The sequence below is a fragment of the Sitophilus oryzae genome, unplaced genomic scaffold, assembly GCF_002938485.1.
Source record: "Sitophilus oryzae breed Bouriz unplaced genomic scaffold, Soryzae_2.0 scaffold_1745_pilon_pilon, whole genome shotgun sequence".
NCBI classification, from domain to species: Eukaryota; Metazoa; Arthropoda; class Insecta; order Coleoptera; family Curculionidae; genus Sitophilus; species Sitophilus oryzae.
In genome coordinates, this window is record NW_022146441.1 from 3,037,875 (window position 1) to 3,061,441 (window position 23,567).

General features: G+C 32.1%; 1 protein-coding gene across 3 annotated transcripts in view; it reads right to left on the reverse strand.

The window, feature by feature from the left end:
• Window positions 1-23,567, reverse strand: part of LOC115882069 (forkhead box protein O) — a 234,500-nt gene that overhangs the window by 13,994 nt on the left and 196,939 nt on the right. For 2 of the 3 annotated variants that reach the window (XM_030899896.1, XM_030899895.1), the window contains exons 5-9: window positions 21,429-21,494; window positions 16,417-16,665; window positions 13,205-13,379; window positions 11,991-12,239; window positions 10,524-10,715 (exon numbers count right to left, since the gene is read on the reverse strand). In XM_030899896.1, the coding sequence (XP_030755756.1) occupies window positions 10,542-10,715; window positions 11,991-12,239; window positions 13,205-13,379; window positions 16,417-16,665; window positions 21,429-21,494 (913 nt within the window). In that variant the 3' untranslated portion in view covers window positions 10,524-10,541. The remainder of the gene's footprint in view (window positions 1-10,523; window positions 10,716-11,990; window positions 12,240-13,204; window positions 13,380-16,416; window positions 16,666-21,428; window positions 21,495-23,567) is intronic. The other variant, XM_030899897.1, reaches the window with a different exon arrangement.

The window sequence follows — 23,567 nt, forward strand, 5'->3', positions numbered from 1 at the left end:
CAATGTTATTAAATTAAACAGGTCGCGTCGTAACTTGACATTAGTCGCCATATTGCGCGTCATCGTCTGGTACTCAACAATTTTCAGCTTGTTTACAAATAATGTTCATTGTTTTCCGAAGGTTTTCCGTGTATTTGAGTGGATTATAGGACAGTTTTAGTGGACATACTATATATTTTACATAGGTACTATACAGGGTGTCCCAGAAATGAGTGCAAATATTTTAAGGGGTGGTAGATCTGGTCAAAATAAACATATTTTCTCTTACCATTTTTAAAATAAATTGAAAATAACCGAGTTATTTAAGTTTGAAATTTTAAAAAATAATCGCAACATTTTGAGAACCGCCGGCAGATATTGCCAACTACATCCAATTACCCGGATCAAGCCCGGATTTCAGTTAATTCGACGCACTGTGTTGCCATACGGACAAGGAAGTATATGTTTAAAGTAAGTCATAAAATCACAACACCTGAGGAGTTTGAGATGCATTACATTTTTAAGATTGTGATATTATTGCATAAAATAAATTAAAAAGTTAAATGTTTAAAAGTTAAAAAAGTTAAATTAAAAACTTACCCAACATTAACAAAGATACTTATGACAGATCGATGTAACTGCGACTGTTCTCTTTTTCGATACACACTTATCTAAAATACACTTCATTGTGCTGCTTTTACTTGTACATGCTATTATAAAACTACTAAAATAACAGTCCCCATTTTAACCCTAACTAACCTTAACACATTATTTTCATATAGGCTTCATCACAATTTGAACCACTGATTTACAAAACACCTTGAAAAGCACACATTACACAGTACTTTGAATACCTTTGTGAATGAATAAATGTTGAAATTATTGTCTCTTACCGCCACTTACGAACTACTTTCAATCTAAGTAAAAATACATGTTTCATTCAACAATTTTAAATACGTATTTTTGTTTTTCGCTATTTTTTCGATGTATTTCGACAATTCCGTCAACAACCCAACTGTAGGCCAAGACAGCCGCGCATCACTGGTTGGTAACTGCTCACTGCTCCTTTGTCCGCGCCGGCGTGTCGAGCCTGTGTCATGCGAGGTTGCCGTAGTTTCAATGTAATTTCAAATTCAAGACACTCGAAGCAATCAAATGCTTATTAAATTTTAAAATAAAACAGAAAAAACATGAAAAGGAAACAAACGAAACACAAATGAATTGATTATTGATAAGGTCACAAAAGATTTCTAAAATGCTTATCGTAAATTCAGAATTCAATATATCGAAAACAGCCCGATGAATAATCAATTCATTTTTGTTTTGTTTGTTTCGCTTTCATGTTTCTCTGTTTTATTTTTAAAATTTAATACGAATTTGATTGCTTGGAATGTCTTGAATTTGAAATTGTTGTAACTACGGCAACGTTGCTTAACATCGTCGTCTGACGCAAGCCCACCACGACGGCGCGGCTCAAAGGACCAGTTCACACGTGGCACTCTTGGCCGACGCGCGACGGTTTGTCGAAATACATCGAAAAAATAGCCAAAAAACAAAATACGTATTTAAAATTGTTGAGTGAAACATGTATTTTCTCTTAGATTGAAAGTAGTTCAAAGTGGCGATAAACGACGGTATTTCAAAGTAATGCGCTTTTCAAGGTGTTTTGTAAAACAGTAGTTCAAATAAAACAGAGAAACATGAAAGAAAACAAACAAAACAGAAATTAATCGATTATCGTTGGGCGGTTTTCGATATATTGAATTCTAAATTACGATAAACATTTTAGGAATTTCTTCTTTGTGACCTGGTTGTGAATAATATGATGAATAATTTTCGTAAACGTCATAAACGTAATGTTTTAGTTAACTTTCGGTGGTTTTCGTTAAGTTTTCATTGAAAGGGTAAGTACTAAAAATAATTAATGTGTTTTTTTTTTCTATAATAATTATTAATAATGAGCACTGATAAAAGATTAAATTTAACATTCCTAATTTTTGAGTAGAAATTTGTCTATGAATTTATAAATGTAGAACTATGTAGAATGTGAATAACATAGGAGGTTGCAACACTGCAAGGTTTAGATACACCGTAGAGAAATCTTAGGTGAATAAACAAGTGGCACTAAAAAGTTTTTTCAAATTTCCCGGAAAATATCAAGAAAAATTACAAATTTTCAACATTTATTTTTCGCAAAAAAAACATCATAGGCGTGTTTCTGGGGTTGAACTATACTACCAGTTAAAATATTTGCACTTATTTCTGGGACACCCTGTATATATAAACTCACTGCAACCTTATTAGAATATTTTGAACAGGAAAGCGATAGTAATTGCAATTTATGTCCCTTAAGTGCTGTTAAGGAGGTGAGTTTTGTTGTTGTAAATAATATCTGTTTATATATTTATAATTGTGTTGTATATAATGTGAGTTTTGTTGATGTAAATAATATCTATTTATATATTTATAATTATCTTATTTTCTATTGTTAAAATATTTTAATAAAAAGAAAATATGTAAAAATAGGCAACGCTGTACCGGTCAAGCTTAATCATCTTAATCAAATAATCAAAGTTTAATTGGTATGAACTATACTCAAAAATTGAATGTAATATAATACCCAAAAATTGAAAATCATAAAAAAATAAATCAAATAATGGCCAGCTTATTGTTTATTTTGGAAAATATAATGAAAATAAAGAAAACTTTTACATTGAGAGATTAAAAAATCAAAATAATTCTATTTCCGGATAGCTTTAATTTCTTTTTCCGTCCTGTAAAAGGCTTACAAGACCCGAAGAACGGTGGGAAATAATAATACTAAAACGTCACAATTTCGACAAATTACCGATAACAATTGATAACGTATTGAGGTCGGGCTTTCCCTCTAAAAGGATTATTATGGATGAACTGTCAATCGTAACAGGAAACGGAAAAACCGACTCGGTCATATATTTCAATCTATATTTTCCCTGAAACCTCTTAGTTTTCTTTTTTTCCTGTTTTTTATGATGTTGTCGATAATGGCGCTAGGACCTAGGAGTTGAGTACTTAGCTTATTTGTTGAAATATTTTATTTATCAGAATGTAGGTACGTACTTTATTATGAAATGAATAATTTATATTAGTTAAAAGCCCCAAGAAAGACTTATTTACATTTTTAGTTCTATATTATTGATATAATGGATAATAATTTCAATCTTGTGCATGAAAATTTCTTTTATATAAACAACTATAAGTGATACCGATTAAACTTTTAGCTACGTAATAGAGGGCGCGATTTTTAAATTCATTGTTGCCAACAATGGACATACTCGGTGCCGTGGTGAGTAACTGAAATTTAAATTTCCCGCTAGAGATTCAGGTGGTAGTTCTGCTGTAAAAAATGTCAAGTTCCCACATTTATTTATTTATTTCCTGACATTGTCATTCGTTCCGACGTAGATGTCATGGGCTCGATTTCTGAGACACGTTTAATTGCATAAACCGCCTGTTGATATTTTCAGTGCCAACTCAGATACGGGGTCTTTTTGAATTTTTTGCCTGTTTGAAAATTGCCCATAACTTTTTTATTTCGCGGAAAAATAAAATTCTGTAAAGACGTTCTTAAGGCACTTTTTTAAGCATAATCCAGTGGCGTAGTCAGTTTTTTTCTATGCTTGCTCTTTTTGTCAGAAATAATAAAAAATATAATTTTTTAAATGGAAATAATAGTTGGCTATGAACTTAAAAAAATGCTGGGTGCGATATGAAGTGCTTTCCAAGGATATGAAGTTATGGATATTTATTTCTAAGAATGAGAGAAATATTAGAGTTTTTTTATCTTTGTATCGAAGCGGGCCTTGGTTTTGTGTTGACCTAATTGACTAATTATTTTTCATCGTAATTTAATATTCTTAAAAAAATGCTGGGTGCGATATGAAGTGCTTTCCAAGGATATGAAGTTATGGATATTTATTTCTAAGAATGAGAGAAATATTAGAGTTTTTTTATCTTTGTATCGAAGCGGGCCTTGGTTTTGTGTTGACCTAATTGACTAATTATTTTTCATCGTAATTTAATATTCTATAATATTATTTATCTGCAAAATTAAAGACTTTTGAAAAGATAAATTAACATTCTATATTAGTTTTGCCAATTACAATTAAAACGTCATTAAATGGAGAATTTAGAGAGAATCGGATTGGAACAAGGGGCCCCATATCTTGGTCTGCTAAGTCCTGTGATTTAACTTCTTTCGACTTTTTATTGGGGAAATTAAAAAAAAATCAAATTGCGATAAAAAATAATTACACAACTAGGTCAATACAAAATCAAGGCACACTTCGATACAAAGATGAAAAACCTAATATTTCTCTCATTCTTAGAAATAGGTACCCATAACTTTATATCGTTTGAAATGGTTAAATGCCAGCATTTTTTTAAGTTCATAGCCAACTATGATTTCCATTTAAAAAATTATATTTTTTATTAATTCTGACAAAAAGAGCAAGCATAGAAAAAAACGCACTACGCCACTGGATTGTGCTTAAAAAAGTGCCTTAAGAACAAACAAAAAAACAAACAAAAAATTTTCTAACACAGACAAAGAAAAAGTTAATTAAGGGCATTAACTCTTAGCGAATTCATTGGTTAAAATTTTAAAATACGAGTATACAAAATACGCAGCAGTAAAATGCGTACTATAGAATTTGAAATCCGATTAGTGGGTAATTTATTTCAATATTGGTCAAATTAATGTAAAACGACAAATTACCACGCAATTAATAACCAATTTTCTGATAATTATTACATTATTATAAACCTTTTATTTTGTCGGAAAATGAACTGAAAATGGCGATATTATATGACAGACATTATTAAATAAAATTGAGTAGTAAGTCGAACGAAATTATCACATATATTATTTCCATATTTTATTGGGTATTTAAATTAAATGGAAAAAAAATAAATCATTTAGACTATTTCTATAATGTTTATATTAAAAATTATAGTCAATTTCCTTATTCTTTTTGAAAAATTGATGTTTTTTTTTCAAATAAAAACATAGTTATTTTCAAAGTTAAATAACTCGGTTATTACCGATTTATTTTAAAAATGGTAAAGAGAAAATATGTTTCTTTTGTCCAGATCTGCCACCCCTTCAAATACTGGGACTTATTATTTCTGGGACATCCTGTATAATAATATTTATGTCCCAAGAACTTCACTCTTGTCGTCTCCATTAAAAAGCGTCGTGGGCGTCAGTCGTCGTCAAAAAAGTGTGCCACGTTACCACCCCCTCCCCTCCACTATGTCTTTTTTTCCTTTCTTTTCGGTCCTTTGTAGCGGAGACGGGCGCTACATTATTAGGTTTGTATGGTGACGAGAATTCCCTTCCTCCTTTAGACGGTTTCCTTCGCTCAGAACGAGACGACTCGCAGTAGAGGGCGCTGCTTTTTGAAATTCAGATTTAATTTTAGCAGCCACCAGGAATGACAATCCGATTAGACCTCCGATTTCGCAATTTGACAGAATAAATTATCACTTTTTTTGTGTTGCGTTCGTTTAGAAACTGGTTTTTGAAAGAGGATTTTTTCGGGTTGAGTTTATTGTGTATGTGTGTGTGTTGAAAAGTAGCCACGTGTCGTCTTTATTGGGAAAATTTCTTCACTTGTAGGAAATTTTATGTAGATTTAGAATAATACACCTCCAAAGGCTTAGATACTATTTTTAAGAGGGCTAATTTTATCAAGTGACTTACCTATATGTTATAACATGCGAGTGCCATACAAAATTTCATCCAACAGCAGAACTGTTTTATGTCCAATCTCTAAAGAATAATTGATTTAAAAGGATCTACCAGTTCTACTGCCGTTGTTGCCAATTAACAAATAAAATAAATGCCTTTATTGTCAAAAAATTTTTCAATTTGTAGACAAAGGTAAACTAACAAACAAAGTAAAAAAACAAGGTACACAAACAAACAAACAAAAGATAATACAAAACAAAAATATCAATGACCTCTAAATAAATTTATTTCGATGTCATTAGTAAATATAGCAATAGCAAACATTAGACCAGTCAATTAGACAAGATCAAATTCAATTCATTCAATTTCAACATTAGACAAGATCAAATTCGATTTTCAAAATATAATTCATTTACGGCGTAGAAAGCCTTGTCTAGTAAATAAGAGTTCACTGCTTTGCGAAATGAAAAAAACGATGTTATGGATTTGATTTCAAATGGCAGGTGATTGTGCATTTATTTCGAGTTGTATATAATATTGAACTTTTAACTAACTCTGAGCGTGGGGTAGGTAGATAAAGATCTTGCTCCGCGTTCCTGAGTGGATAAGTGTGAGATGGTCTTTCTTGAGAAGCTGATACATATAGTTATTTTCAAAGTTAAATAACTCGGTTATTACCGATTTATTTTAAAATGGTAAAAGATCATATGTCTCTTTTGTCCAGATCTGCCACCCCTTCAAATACTGGGACTTATTATTTCTGGACATCCTGTATAATAATATTTATGTCCTAAAAACTTCACTCTTTTGTCGTCTCCATTAAAAAGCGTCGTGGGCGTCAGTCGTCGTCAAAAAGTGTGCCACGTTACCACCCCCTCCCCTCCTCTACGTCTTTTTTCCCTTTCTTTTTCGGTCCTTTGTAGCGGAGACGGGCGCTACATTATTAGGTTTGTATGGTGACGAGAATTCCCTTCCTTCTTTAGACGGTTTCTTTCGCTCAGAACGAGACGACTTCGCAGTAGAGGGCGCTGCTTTTGAAATTCAGATTTAATTTTAGCAGCCACCAGGAATGACAATCCGATTAGACCTCCGATTTCGCAATTTGACAGAATAAATTATCACTTTTTTGTGTGTTGCGTTCGTTTAGAAACTGGTTTTGAAAGAGGATTTTTCGGGTTGAGTTTATTGTGTATGTGTGTGTGTTGAAAAGTAGCCACGTGTCGTCTTTATTGGGAAAATTTCTTCACTTGTAGGAAATTTTATGTAGATTTAGAATAATACACCTCTAAAGGCTTAGATACTATTTTTAAGAGGGCTAATTTTATCAAGTGACTTACCTACAGTACGTCTGTCCGTTCTGTAGCTACGGGGTATCCGTGAGAGGGGAAACGATATTCTCTCGATGTTTTTCGTAAAAAATTAGACGACGCGTCCCTTCAATAAAAATTCAACAAATTTGCAAGCTAACAAAATGAGTGGGCGGAGCGATTTGCGGTGACATACTCGTCAAGTCGACGTATAAAATATATTGTCGTATATTTAAATGTTTTTTGTCCGCATTCCTTTCATAGACACAGATCCACCAGACGTACTGTATGTGAACAATGCCTGTATAAGTAGTGCCTGTTGGATAAAAATAATTATTTAAGAGCAGAATAGCATCTGTATTTTTTCTTACAATTTTTCGAAATCGTTATCTTTTTTCGTACAGTATATCTCTCTACCTTTACAATTTACATTAACAATATGTTTGACAACTGAAGCGAACTAATTCTGATTAATTTTCCAAAATAAAAAAAGACTTTGCAGGCAGCGATTCGGAAGAAATCGCGGGTCTGGGAGACCAGTTCCCTCCTTTGAAAATTAATTTAAAAAATTTCGTAGTGTGTCTGTATTCGATAATTAATGCGTTTTTTTTCGTTCCTCTTCTTATTGGGGACCGCGACCAATTCGCCTGGAAAATTCGGAATTGAGAACTTTTCCGGAACAATTCTGGATTAATTGACGCGACCAGTTCGGAATCCGCCGGAAAATCTCTTTGAAAATTTAAAAAATTCGAAAAAGTCCAATGATAAAAGTCCAAAGGTGGCATTGTTTAATTGAGGAGCAGACTTACTAAATGTATTTTGTCCATTTTTTAATATTTCAAATTTCAACCAAAGATGTGAATAGAAAACATTTCTTGAACAAAAGTTGTGAAATTAACATTAAATGAAAATGAAATTTCTTTAGATTCGGAAATTGTAAAACCTTGTATGCCTCCAGATGCTGTCACTCCACTGCTTGAAATAGGCTCTGTCATTACAACGGCTCGTTCTGGAACACTTACAGCACCTTGAATCTTTTTCGCAATCTCTATTTTATTGTTGATGGACTCTTCGATATATCCTTCCGCAGCCGTTGCAGATCGCCATCCTCCCCGTGTCTTTTTAACGTTGTCGTGTTCACTCCTGCATTTGCCAGTAATGTAGAGGATGATCTTCTCATACAATGGCCAGTGTATTCCTCAAAATATTGTAGACCCAAGTACTTGCGGAAGATCTTCCTAAATCATTTTTCTTTAAAATCTGACTTGCTGGTTGATAATTCACTATTTTATCGGTAAAAATAGCGATTTATCTAAATGACGTCTTAATGTCAGTGCTATTCATTATTTACAAAAAAACGCACATCTATATTGTATAGTAACATAAACGCACCCCGATAATTTATTAATTCGCAACAATGTCAACTTTCACTGGTAGATACTTTTAAATCAATTATTCTTTAGAGATTGGACATGAAACAGTTCTGCTGTTGGATAAAATTTTGTATGGTGCACGCGTGTTATAACATATGTATAAGTCACTTGAGAAAATTACCTAAACATTTCCGAGCGTGACTTATACCGTGCTGACAACTGTTACTTTTGGGTCGGCATTTACAAGTGTGGAAGTAAATCGCATAGGGATCTTATTAAGTCGGAATGAGAGAAATGCGACGGTGTGCTGTTGCGGCGTTGCCGGTACGCCTTTCCCTATCAAGTAAAGTAAAATCACGATCGCAAACCGCTTATTTTTAAAAGACTTTTTTTTCAAGAGATAATTAGATAAAATCATTAGACATGTTTCTGATCGTCTGAAATGGAATTACGAGTATAAGGATATCGTTAGGGTGTCATTTTTTTTCATAACGAGAAAACGTCAGTAACCGCGATAATTTCAAAACTCAACTTTTTAACACATAACAGGTCATAGCTCAAGAACCACTTTAGATACTGAAACTGTTTTTTATTTTCAAGATCGGATATTTTACAATATGTTTACATAAGAAAAATTCGATAAGGTTGTTTCTTCCATTCAAAAATTGTAAACAATCCATCCATTTACTTTTAGAGCATAGCAATTTTCAGCAATCGTGTATTTTTTTTATTAATAAACATTTTCACATACTGTCTACAAAGAAAATACAGCAGAAATATTAACAAAGTTCTTGAAAAGACTACAGTCTATTATTTCAGAGTTCTAATAGCGCGACCACTATCGAACACCCACTCAATTCCACTTATTTTTACCAAAAATGCAAGTGTTTCTAGCTTGCACTTAAAAAAATTCAAGTTATAGGGAAAATTACGACGACTCCTTAATAAATAAACAAATTAAGTATCACGAGACGTAATTAAATCGTGAAGCTGAACGCATGACGTACACCTTTCCCTAGAATTTTAAGTACTGACAGAGGTATTGATTGGGTCGACCGTCTCTTAGCGATGTGCACAGTTTCTCGGTTTATTTCATACGTTTGGCAACGTGTTTACTGTCCTCTCTTTGTTCAGTACATTATAAACGCATTGTACTTTTCTTACATACGGAAATCTCGACCCAAGACTAACCTTTGCCAGCCCTTAGTATGTAAGATAACACACTATTACCATAAATAACTATTTTTCAATATTAAAAATAATATTTTTTTCAACCAAAGTATCTTTCTTTAATAGCACTGGGGTGGTTAAGGGTAGCGCCCTTTGTAATTTCTCGCGTTCTATGCACCCCTCCTCTCTAATCTTCTGCGGTTTTGAACTCGCGACACTTCGTTTATCGTAGCCTCTTTATTCCGCCACCCCCAAGGCTATTTGCATTCTGGCCGAGGGGTTGTTTCCAACAAATTTCAACCGGGTTTTCGACGAAATATCGCCGATGTTAATTGGTTTAATGGCGTGAAAATTGAGCGACGTTTTCCAATGACATTTGACTACCTCGTCGTCAATTTAAAATTTAAACAGCAACAGAAGTCATTTACATGTTTTGATTTGTCTTTTTATCTTGCATTATTAAAAACGATATAATGAAATAAAGATTTTCAGCCACGTTTTAGGGTGTGTCTGAAATCGGTTCGTATTGTTTAGAAAATTTTAAAGTATGTTCCGATATTATTGATCGGACGAGTTCCGCTTTTCTCGGAATTTATTCATTTTTTCTTGTACTCTTCATCAGTACGATCCCTTTAACTCCAATTCTTGAGACTGTTGAAATTTGTATTTCTAAAACGCTATCAATTTGTATTTTACATAGGAATTTTTGCATTGTACTTGCTTCATATACGACGTCCACGGGCAAGAGTGTTCTACCAGCGTCTTTCTCAGGAAATATAATTTATAAGCTAAGCAATGAGCTCTTGTTCATTTTGGTTCATTCTCAATCTTTGAGGAATTTTTGTAATTAAAAAATTTTAATTGTGTTTTTTACAGCAACAATAAAATTTTAATCGATCAATAAAATTATATCCCCATATCAAATGACAATGACAATAATTATTACTAATGATTATTACTGACCAACACTCTATGGAACCGTTACGAGACCCAGGATGGTGTAGTGACGACAGCTTGGGAGTAGGCAGGTGGAGGACCGGTCTGTAGGGATATCGAAGACTCTGTTACCAGTCCCTGTTGGGCCATCGTCTGTTGCTGGCCGCCGAAATTAAAGTCCAAACAGCCCTCGGCGTTGAGTTCTTGCTGAATGATGTCCTGGAAATATAAAAAAGATTAATAAAAACCAACTAAAATCAAACATTTTTTATTATTGGATTCTTCAAAGTATTGTGTTCCTTTTCTGATCTCTAGGTAATATAATGTAGTGCCTATCTACCCCCAACCAGCGTTGTCAGGTTCTTACAAATGCACCAGCTCTGTTAACATTTCGTTGAGACTTATTGAATTTTCACCATTTTTTTTCACAAACTGCAAATTTTACAAATAAAACTTTCTTAATGATATAAATTGTATTTTTAAATTTATTATAGGGAATTATAGAAATTCTGGCAACACTGCTCCCAACCCTGCCGTTATCTCTGTGTCTGTGTAAATTCATAAACGAAATAAAGCACGAATAAATTGACTTAAAATATGTTCATGCATTTATTGGTATTCAATAGAGGTAACTTTTATTCGCCATTTATTTTATTTTTTCCAATAATATTTAGATTTATATCCTTCTAATCCACGTTATAACCGCTGCAATTTAAAGTAAAAAAATACTTTTGTAAGATAATTACATTTTTGTGTCTTTTGTTCTTAAAATATGTTTGCTCTAGAAAAAATTTAGCTTAAACAACAAAAAAACATAATTAGAACCATTATTCAAGATACATTATGCTACCTACTGCTGGAACGAAATACGTCGCGAGTCGTCGAGGTCGAGTGTCGATAACTAGTTACCAGTTACTTCTGTTCGTGACTGAAGAAAATACGACTCTAGTAGGACCGAACGACGGCTGGACCGAAACACGTCGTGGTTTAGCTCGCGCAACGCTATGTAGTTACCAGTTCCAGTTACTACTGTTGGCGACCGACGAAATCGCAACCCTAAGAGCGCGACGGCTGGAGCGAAACATGTCGCTATGCTGTTACTGCGGTTCGAGCCAACCAAGAGCGATTATAAATAATTTATTTGCAAATTATAAATAATTTATAATTATGTAACCTTAAAGAATTAATTAACGTATAATTATAATACGTTATTATGATGGTCGTTCTTCAGTAACAGGTTCCTGATTCGTTGTGGAGCGCGACACGACGTTACAAAAAACACATCACTATATGATGTGATACAGTATAAGTGATGTACAATACTTACATCTTATACAGACTACAAAAAAAAGTTATTTATTTAAATTATTAGTTCCCGTTATTACTTCCCGTTCATGTTTGATTTATACCCTAAATTATCTTGTTCACGAGCGTTCAATTATAATGGCGCTGCAGCAAAAGTTCTACATTTGAAAGCATCACATTTATACTTACATCAACGTTACAATCGAAGCCTCCCTGTAATGATTCCACGTTGATGTTGAGATCGTCGCTGACGTTGAGGGCGCCAATGTACTGACCCATCATGGTAGAGGGCGTGCCCTGGCTCTGGGGGGTTAAAGGAGGACTAGAAGAGGGTGGCCTGGGGGGTAATCTGGCGCCCATGAACTGATGACTGCTGAGTGGATCAGGCGATGGTTCTGAGTGTGGATAGGAAGGTGACATCCCCGTAGGTGACATCCTCTAAAAAAGACGAACAAAATGTTTTAACTATTTTTATTAGAGTCCATTTCACCAGTCCGAAAAAGTAGCAATAACGTTTTATGTAAAACTGGCTAGGTATTTTTAGGGTGCGTCTATGTTGGAGCGGCGATAAACGATAAGAGCAGCGATAGTAGCGAGGCAAAGAATATTATTATATTAATTTATATGTAGGTGTTTATATTGAAGCAGCGCGTCGAGACACGGTTTGCAGTTGAGCAACGATAAGAGCAGCGCTACTTCACTGCTTTTATCGTTTATCGCAGCTCCAACATAAACGTACCCTTAAAAAGAAACGCGATGGTGCCTAGGTATGTCATGATCAGTGTTTCCCTTAGGCAGAATCATTTTTAAACTCAAAAATGTGTTAGATAAACAAATTTCAGACATTGAGAAGTTACAAATAACTTCTTTTAAAGATCTTAAAACAGAAATTATTAAATGTTAGATGAGTTTCTTTAGAAAAAACAATCTTACGTGTTTCCTCTATTGCATCACATCTCTTAATTTACCTTCTTTTACAAACAACAAATTCATATAAATGAAATTTGCAGTACTTGAAAGAAGGCTATATTACAGTATTTTGACATTTTTTTGGCAAGTTTTCAACTGAAAATACACCCAAATCCAATTAAAAAATAGATAGAGATGTATAGTATTTATTAAAAACATTTTTTTGAATAAAAAAGGTTTGTAAATGCACATATTTTTGGGGACTTTATTACTTACAGTAATTTACAGTGAACTAAGAGTGGACATCAATCATGAAAATGAGGAGCAGACTTTCTAGATGTATTTTATCCATTTTTTCAAATTTTGACAAACAAAGAAAAACTGCTACTCTTTTTGCAAGAAACTTACTTAATCAGAGACTATAAGAATCGGTGGAGTCGTTCTAGAGTTATAAATGGTGTCACTAACATGTTTTATTTATTTAGACATCTTACCTCTACTTTGACACAGGCTGGCATGCAATTGCACTGTTGCATCCGGTGCAGTGGACACGCAAACGGCGACGTTGCCGACATCGTGTGGAATTCTCGATTTTGGAATTGTTCGTTGTATATTGTGGAGTTGTAAGATGGCGGAGGTTGCGTCTGGGCGGTTTGTTCGTTCAGGTACCTAAAAAACATATTTATTTATTTATTGATTTATTGGTTTATTGATTTACTGATTGATTGATTGATTGATGATTGATTGATTGATGATTGATTTATTGATTTATTGATTATTGATTATTGATTATTGATTATTGATTATTGATTATTGATTATTGATTATTGATTATTGATTATTGATTATTGATTATTGATTATTGATTATTGATTTATTGATTTATTGATTTATTGATTTATTGATTTATTGATTTATTGATTTATTGATTTATTGACTTATTGATTTATTGATTTATTGATTTATTGATTTATTGATTTATTGGTTGATTGATTGATGGAATTATTGATTTATTGATTTATCGATTTATCGATTTGTTGATTTACTGATTTATTGATATATTGATTGATTGATTGATTGACTGATTGATTGATTTATCAATTTATTGATTTATCGATTTATCGATTTATCGATTTATCGATTTATCGATTTATTGATTTATTGATTTATTGATATATTGATATATTGATTGATTGATTTATTGACTGATTGATTGATTTATCGATTTATATAGGTTAAGTTTGTGAACATATGTAAGTTAATTCAAAGCACTTATTAAATATATAGAGTTTTACATCCCATACAGCACGTCCAAATGAAATTACGTTTCTACAAGGGAGACACATGAGAAACCAAATATGTTAAAGTGAACCTAAGTGTTCATCTAGTTCTAACATATACATATGAGATACACGCAGGTTTATATTGATAGAATTGTGTGATACAGTGTTTACTAGTTGTATACCGTATGCACTCAAGATTCTAAAGAGTTTTTTGTAACGTAACAAATAATTATTAAAATGATAAAATCTGACGTCGGTATATGAGACATACAATGTATAAGTCATATGTATGTGTGATACTTCGTATCATTGTTGTGCCTATGATACACACCTTGTAAAAATGTGACGTATACACATAATATAAATATCTATATAGACACTTTGTAATAGTGTACTGTTGTGTCTACATTCTAGCATGAAATGAAGGTGTGCGCATGCGCGGATAGCCTCAGCGTAGACATACCGACCAAGTGTATCTTATGTGTCCTCTCTCCTTTCTCCTTTCTAGGAGTGGTATGTGTTAGCAGCCATTATTGTTTTATCATTCGGAAGCTCTATATAAATGTTCTGTTTGTGTGTAGTTTAAAAGAGATTTTAAGGTAAGTCCAAGTTTTTAATTACCATCTTACACCTTCCTAAGAGTATTATTAATATTATAGCAGCGACTTTTACTCGATACCCAATTTACCAAATTTTGACTCCAATGAATGAAAACTCCAAATATTCTCGTATAATGATAAAGAGGTTATCTGAGTTAGCTCTGCAATATAATTTTTCTTAATTTGGAAATAATAAAAATCTAAATGGACCAGAGAAAGAGAGATTTAAACACTTCAAAGAACTTCTTACACTGATATTCCGTAAGTTATTGATGGATCGATATACAGATATGTTTAATATTCAATAATCAGTTTCATATAAAATTTAAGGGTGAGATTGTTAATCTGGAAATAAAATACAACAAAGTCCAACAGAGTGCTCGATGAATGAGTATGCTAATAAACAAACTGCTTGGAGGAAAAAGAGGAGAAAAAAATGACTAAACGAGATCCACCAAATCGTGGCGATATACCAGTGTTTACCATTTTAGTATGTTGTTATACTAGGTACTTATATTTTTAATACATTTTGATACAAATTCTGTTCTTTTACAGTGTTTTCTTACTTCTGGTTTCTGCAGTGTAAATAATTATTATTATTGTGTTATTTGCGCTATTGCGTTCCATGATATAAAGAAATATAAGAATTTTATTTTTTAACTACTTAATCCATTTTATGGAAGAAAAATGGTACATTTAATACAAAACAAAAATGGAACAATTTTAAGGCTACTTCTCTTTAACTTACGATTGAGATACTTTTGGAAAATACAAAGTTTTGCCTTCCTAATTTTCGTTCTAAAAAGATATAATTGGTATCATTGAATAAATATTTCTTAAAAAGAACGAAAAGGCATCAAAACTTGTATTATTTCCTAAATTCCTTAATAAGAACTAGTTTTATCTAGCACTAAGATGTATATACGAAGCAAAATACATACGTATACACGCGGTAGTCACAACTGCAATGTGTAAACATAGTTTAAACGTAATACATCAGCACTGTGTATCCTACGGCACACTGTGTATCCCTTACTTTATGTATACGTAAATGCTATACTGTGGCTACACTGTGAGGCGGACGTTTAACCTTTGTGCATACGTGTTGAACTACAATGTGTAAACGTAGCATATTTACATCGGAGGAATTGTGTCACCCTGTGTCTACATGTAATAATGTAAACACAACGTAAATGTGATTTGACGTGCTGTATGGGATAGTATCCCCAAAAAAAGTTACACATCAAAGTCTGTTTTCTGTAATGAAACACCCTATTTTAAATTGATTTTTGGATTCTACGAGAAAAATAAAGATGAGTTTTATTAAGGAAGTATATGACTAAAATATAAGGCTTTTAACTTATTTAACATTTTCTAAAAATGAAGAACAATTTTGAAATTTCAATAAAAGCTACCTAAATTCGAATTTACCCGGTACAGTCTAACAAGTAGTTAAAATAACTATTGTACTTTAAATAAAATTAAAACTTGACCCAAAAAGTTATACAGGGTGAGAAGATAGAAGGGTAAGTCCTAACGACTTTTTTACTTCTTCAAAAATTAAGAATGAACTGCTTGGTCAATGGTTCCAATTCCCAGAAGATGCCTCTTCGAAATACGATAGCGCCTTTAGAACACAATTTTGAATGTACAAACAAGCGAGTGGAATAACTGCTTTCAGAATTGGTTCAGATGTATAATTGCAGTTCTCGTCGTTCTCTCGAGAATACTTCGAAAAACAAAGTTAGCTACTGTTTTATTTCTGCTTCTATATGCAAAATATAAAAGACAACCTTTGTATTTGTAGTTAAAATATATATTTACCCTATGTAGGCGTCATTCTGTAGCTTCATCCTCTGTTCCAGATTTCCTGCCAATTGATCGGGGGAATAGTTGCCAGTGTTAGAAGCTGCGGGAGTGCCATTAACCATATCTCCTTCGTTAAAACTACTGCCGTTGAACCCTGAACCCCATTCAGGCTCAACCCCAACGGCTGGAATGGGGGATAACCTGGCAGACGACTGGGAAGATGTCCTAGGTCGAAAGTCTGGGCTCAATTGGAATCCACCACCGCTAGAAAAATAGTTTGGTTTAATAATTTGGTTTTGGAGCGGGCGAAGAACATAAACCACCTGACATGGAATGAGGAGACAATGTTACAGTATAATGAGACAACCAAGCGATGTAGACAGGAATACATTACACCAAGAATGATTTAAAACTTACTTAGACTAAATGTTTGAATAGTGTGTGGTTTTATTCTGATATAAGTACCTTCAATTTTACAAAAAAATGGTCAAGTGCGAGTCGGACTCGCGCACGAAGGGTTCGGGTTCCGTTCCAACATTAGACACTATATTATTACAAACTTTTTTTTCGATTTAGCTGAAATTTTGGATGCGCGTATAAGTAATTAAAAAAAAATGAAGAAACACATTACTAAAAATTGTATTAATAAATAATAAATATGTAAAAGTATGTAATAATTAAAAAAAAACGATTAAAAAAAGTCGCCTTGAATAGGATTCGAACCTGCCTTACTACGGCTCCAACGTCATAGCAGCGTAAAGTCCTAACGCTTTAACCACGCGGCTACCGAGGACTTGAAACCGAGGACTTTCAACTATCTAGCTATAACCCTTGTATATGAATTTTTAAAATAGCTCAACCTAAGACGTTTATGGATGTAAAGCACCAGATGGCAGGGCGTATTTCACAGTCTTTTACTAAAGAAAAATATTTTTTGTTACTCTGAATTTTGAAGCGGCCAATAAAAACAGAGAAAATAAAAATCGATAATTTTCGGACTGTGCCAATTGGTTACTAATCGACCAGATACTTTTTGTCTATTAGATATGCTATAAAAGCTGGTAATTATACAATTCGACCATTGTAAATACCCGATAAATTCCGCAAGGCCAGGTCGATGTTTTTCACTGATAAGAAAAAAAAATGTTTGTTTAGATAATTTTCGAGATATTTTTTCTTTCTGAATGTACATTTAAAGTATTTTATATTCTTTGTCCGCTTGATCTATTATACTGGTCGCACGTATCGAAGTTTTATTTCTTGTAGTTTTAAAACATTTTCTTGTTTCTTTGTAGTTGTAATGTAAAATTAGATTAATTTATTAAGTTTGATTATAATGTTTAGTGTAGACTACCAGAAGAAATTTAGTAGTGTTTTTATATTTTATTTTGAAGTTAAGTAGTAGGTGAAGGGGTAATTTGGTTAATTTTTCTTTATGTTTGATTAATTAATAAGTTTGATAATTTGTTTAGTGTAGAATACAAGAAGTAGTTTGTGTAGTGTTCTTGTAAGAGATTATATTCATTTATTTTGTAGTTGAGTAGAAGGTGAAGGTATTTGGGTATTTTTTTCTTTTTGTTTTTCTTCTAATAATTATTGTAGTAGTTCTTTTAAATATTGTGATAGATACATTATAATCTTCCTTCTACTTTTCTGGTAGTTGAATATACGAAAAAAATCTGATCAAATTTATTTTAAATGAAATTAATCTAGTCTTATTAATTAATCAAATTAAACTAGTCAAATAATATTAATTGCAATCAATTATTAAAAAATATTAATTATTTTGGAAAATAACTTTTGAAATGGAGTATTATTGATAAAATTTAGCCAATTTTTTTTACCCAGTAGCGTATTTCAATATGATCTTATCATTTATCACTGTATAATAACTTTGTTGTGGCAGAAAAATATACCAGTTAGTTTCAAAATATTATTTTTTTTTCAAACGTCACAAAAGTATTAATTTTTGCGACGTGATTGACAATATAAAAAAGTCATTTTAACGCCTAGGCATAAAAGTAAAGCACTTTACGCCTAAGCATAAAAGTATGAAAATATATTATTAAAATGACATAAGTCTCAAATTCAACGAGCCGTAACCATAGTTTCTCGATATATAATTACTCATGGTACAAAGAAAACTTGAAAACAAGGTATGGTCGATAGCGTCTCCAATTTCGTTCAGTTTGCGCATATCGCCTGTGACGTCATATGCCATACAACAAAATATCCGTATTGTTCAATTGCCACTAATAAAAAAAGACCTAAAATAGGGAAGAATTAAATAACCCCTAAAGTTATGTAAAATCATCGAGCTGGACATTTGAAAAGTTATGACACATTATACACATTTATTATGTGTCATCTGTTTGAAAATTTGAAATTGGCGCGTGGAGCTTGCCGACCAATATTGCCGTTTATCACCTGTGACGTGGTGACCAACCTGCGCAATATCATATTTGTTTTTTGTATCATGATAATTACTTACAAGGTATGAGTTTTAAATATTTGTATATTATTTGGAACCTTTGAAATTGTTTAAAACATTATTTGTGGCTTTTGAAAAAAATAGCATGTTCTATTCGGAGTAAAAATGACTTTTGTGCTTCGGCTGTACGTCAAACCTACAGTCTCGCCACGAAAAGTGTCATGTTTACTCCTAATAAAACAATATACTAGAAAGTTTTATGGTTTAACGGGCTTTGTGGGTTAAAACATAATGATATTTTCAGTTTTTAATTCTTGATCGAAAATAAACGGCGTCAGCGATGGCTATGAAATGAAGATCGCTGTCATTTTATATGTAAATTTATGTGGGAAATGTCGTCGATCGTCATTTCCCTGGCAACTGGACGCCGTTTTTTTTTCATATGGTACAAAGTTAAAGCAAACTTGACTCTGACCATGTTTTACGCTAAGAAAGATTTATTTCGTGTAATAAAGATTTAAATGGTGTATTAAGTACATAATATTTATTTAAATGTCAAATCATATTATTGAAACAAGTGCCAAGTTTTATTTTTAATTAAGGAAAAAATTAATCAAGAATGTATAAACGTTTTGTTTTCAAAAAAAAATTTATCTTAAATTCGTAAAACCTCAATTTAGAATAAAATGATCGAAGAATGAAATAAAATTTTATAGCCCTGGGTCAAATCGAAATAAAGTAAGTGTATGTAACTTTTTTAAATATTAATAATTACCAGTAATTAGCATTAATGTACCAACATATTGAAAATTGTTATTTCTTTGTTAAATACGGTTGAAGAATGGCCAAAACATTCATTATCACTACTATTATTGATACACCTAAACCCAACTACAAACTTGGAACTATCAAATCTAATAAGCGCACTTAGAAAACATACCCTTACGATGCTGTCGATCCGCTCGCAAGAGAACGCAGGGAAATTTGCTAATACGCAAAAATACGAACACTTAAAAATTTGATTTTAGTGTTGATCGAAAAGTTGCGAACAATTTGCAAGGAAACGAATAGCCAAAAATTGCCCCCCTGTTCTCTTAATTACTTACTTTAGAGGATATACAAAGAGATTGAAAATGGTTTAAAATTGAGGCAACGCAAGTTTTGCGTCTCGTTTCGATGTTGATATTGAAACTTTCGAGAAGAAACCATAATGAAAAACACTACAAACAGTAATTTTGAAGCAGTTAACATTAATGCCCCTGTATGAAGTGAGTTAGTAGTGATGGTGCTGTTCCTTCGTGATAAAGAGGAGAAATTATCTAAAATTACTGATTTCTAGATGTTTTTTTTCAACATTAAGATGGACAGAAAAGATATTTGCCAATTTTTTTTTTCAAAAAATAAGAAAGTTATTAACAATGTTCAGTTCTTTCACCAAACTCTATAAACTCAAAGTCATATTTACAAAACATGTTCATATTTTGTAAAAATAACCAATTTGTAAGTAGTAAAAAAGTTTGAAACGGTTGTTTTAACAGAAAATGTTGTCAAAATGTCCATATTAATAAAAAAATTAAACAATCTGAAGATTTGTGATTGTAGAAGTATAAACTAATACTTCTATATGACAAAAATAACACCTAAATTGATTTATTTTGATGCAAACATACAGGGTATTCTTGAAAGGTCTCTCTAAGAAATATTCAAACAAATCAAAAATTTTAAATTTTTGTTATAACAATACACCGGGTGCGTATCATATGTCAACTTTTGACATTTTCGCATATGGTTTATTTGAAATTGTAACATACGAAATACCAAGTGTGTGGTACCAAATTATTTGTAAAAAAAATGCTTTTTCAAAATATGATTATTAGCCACCTTTGTTCCATTTGAAAGAAATGAGATATGATTAAAAATCCGATTCGGGCATCTTTTAACCGACCAGGACAAGACACGAAAAATATTAGACGATCAAATCTTTCCAAGGCTCCTTGATTGAAAATTAGTGTTTTTATATTCTAGATTGAAATTTAAAATACTATTTTTTTAAGCGAAACTGTCAAAAGTTGGCATATGTATGTTATTCAGAGTGCCATTTTCTATCAAATACAGTAGAAATATACCGAGGGTGCGATTTAAAAATCAAAAGCTCTAGTCATTTCAGGTGAGACAGGAAGTGACCAAAAACAATTGAATACGTCAATCAATCCTAATTTATGTCATATACCAAATCTAGTTTTTTTTTTATGTGAAAAAATAAAAAAGTTATAGGGGTGAACCACCTTTGAGGCGCACCCGGTAGATAATTTTTGACATAAATTTTCTATAAACACTGATGTGAAATGATATATCAAACTTCAGAGTATGATACTACAGACAAAAGTAAATTGTTAATATAATTATAACTATAAAATAAATGCCTACCCTGCAATGATTAACATTGGACACTGTATTATTGATCAAAATAAAATAAACCTCTCAAAAACACCCTATTATACATATACAGAGAACAATTAAATGACATCGAAAAAATTTCAAGATGGAACAATGTGTAGATGCGAAACATAAAACACCGCATTCGTTTTTTTTTTACCTAAAAACTGATGGATTTGAAAAAGCCCTGGGCCTTGATTCAGGACTAAGTTGGAAACCACCGGAACTGTCAAAAAAATAAACAAAAAAAAATATATAAAAAATTTTGATCAATTTCATTTGTCGTGATAATCGTGTAAAATGTTTTAATGGATCCTCGTATCGTGATATGATCTAACAAAACTAAGTAGCTAGTCTAAAATCTAAATCACTATTTAAAAAAAGGAGAATCTAAAGGAAAATAAAAACACTAAATCACCACAATACACCAAAACACTTTTACTTTTACACTGGACGCGCGTTTCGCTAACCATGTTAGCATCATCAGCAGATGATTATAAACTAAAGTACAATCTACAAGTTGAGCCTTTATATACACGCTCAGTGGGCAACGAGTGGGCGTGGCAAAATCTAGCCAACCGAGTCAGAGCCAACTGAGCGTAACAGTTAGATTTCCGCCACTAGAGTAGTAGGAACAAAGAACTTGAAGGAATTGGACCGTTGACTCTGTTCATACTATCTTTACATTTATTAATTCTGATGCTTTCATATGCATCTAATTGCCTGTAATTTGAGACTTGTTTAATTAATTTTAAATTATTAAGATCTATACAATGTTCATTATCAACAATATGTTCGGCAACGCAAGATTTATCCGGTCTACCGTATCTTATCTGAGCTCAGAGATTAAACTGTTAGATTTATCCGGTCTACCGTATCTTATCGTTGCCCACTGAGCGTGTATATAAACGCTCAACTTGTAGATTGTACTTTAGTTTATAATCATCTGCTGATGATGCTAACATGGTTAGCGAAACGCGCGTCCAGTGTAAAAGTAAAAGTGTTTTGGTGTATTGTGGTGATTTAGTGTTTTTATTTTGCTGTGTAACACCAAAGGTTCCAACCCTCAACTGTAATCTAAGAATCTAAAGGAATGAGTGCAAGTGTTCTAATAAAAAATAAATAAATGTATGGTTAGTTACAAAAATAAAGTTAAAAAAAACGATTGAATATTACTGCCTATTGAGAATATAACTATTATACAAATCAAATATATTTATTCGCTATACGGAATTCATGACTGAAATTTTAGAACAAGCAAAAATCTTATAAAAAAGTGTTTCCTCTGGTAAAAGACAATCCGAGGACATACTGTATAATACAGCATTCACTCATCATCAATTTTTATTGTCCAAAGTAAATCATTAAGATGACTAATAAGAAAAATCAAATAAATTGATACTGTTAATTAAGCGAGGACACAAATAGGGTATTACCTCCAAATGATTGACGTGAAATTTTAACAGTGAATAGAAATATATGTAAGAAACAAAAGTTACATAGTAGCGATGTGTGCTTTCACCCTTCTCGGGGGTGAAAAATAAATCACCCATTTTAATTACAAAAATCAATAAAGGGATGAATTCTAAGCAAAAAATGTTCTACAACATTTTTTTCAGAAAATTAATATTTTCCGAGTTATTTAGGATTGAAAATGTTGATTTTTCATCTAAAAACTGCATATTTTTCTGAAATAACTCGAAAATCTTGCGTTTCATCGCAAAACTCATATAAACCAAAAATGAAGATTTTGGAATAACGAATCGATTCATTTTTTGTTGTTTACCGTAGGTGTAGTAATAGCGGAGTTATCACTCTGTTAACTTAATTCTTTATTTTTCGAAAATTAAATTGCAAACTTTTACGATAAAATAATGGCGAAAGAACATATTTTTCGAAGAAAATAAGTATGACCGTTTTTAAAGTGCTCGAAAAGACCTTTTAAATGTCTTTTTTAAGGTCTTCTCAAGTTCGTAGCTCAAAAACTCGCGGAGTTATGAAAAAAATAAAATGGTCACCTCATTTTTTCGGAAAAAAATTAACAACAAAATCTATGACTAAAATCATAAAAATAAAAACTATCAATTGGTAGAAAATTACATGAGCTACAAATTAACATTCTAGCAGAAAAGCATAAAAGCTGTAGCTATAGTTGATCAGTCTTGAACTCTTCAGTTTTACGAAATTTTTGGGTTTTAAGTGGTCATAGAAGTTGGTCCTTACATGCAAGTCAAACTAAAAAAACGTAATATCTACGAAATAAAGAGATCTACAGAAAAATTGAAAGAGAGCAAAAATA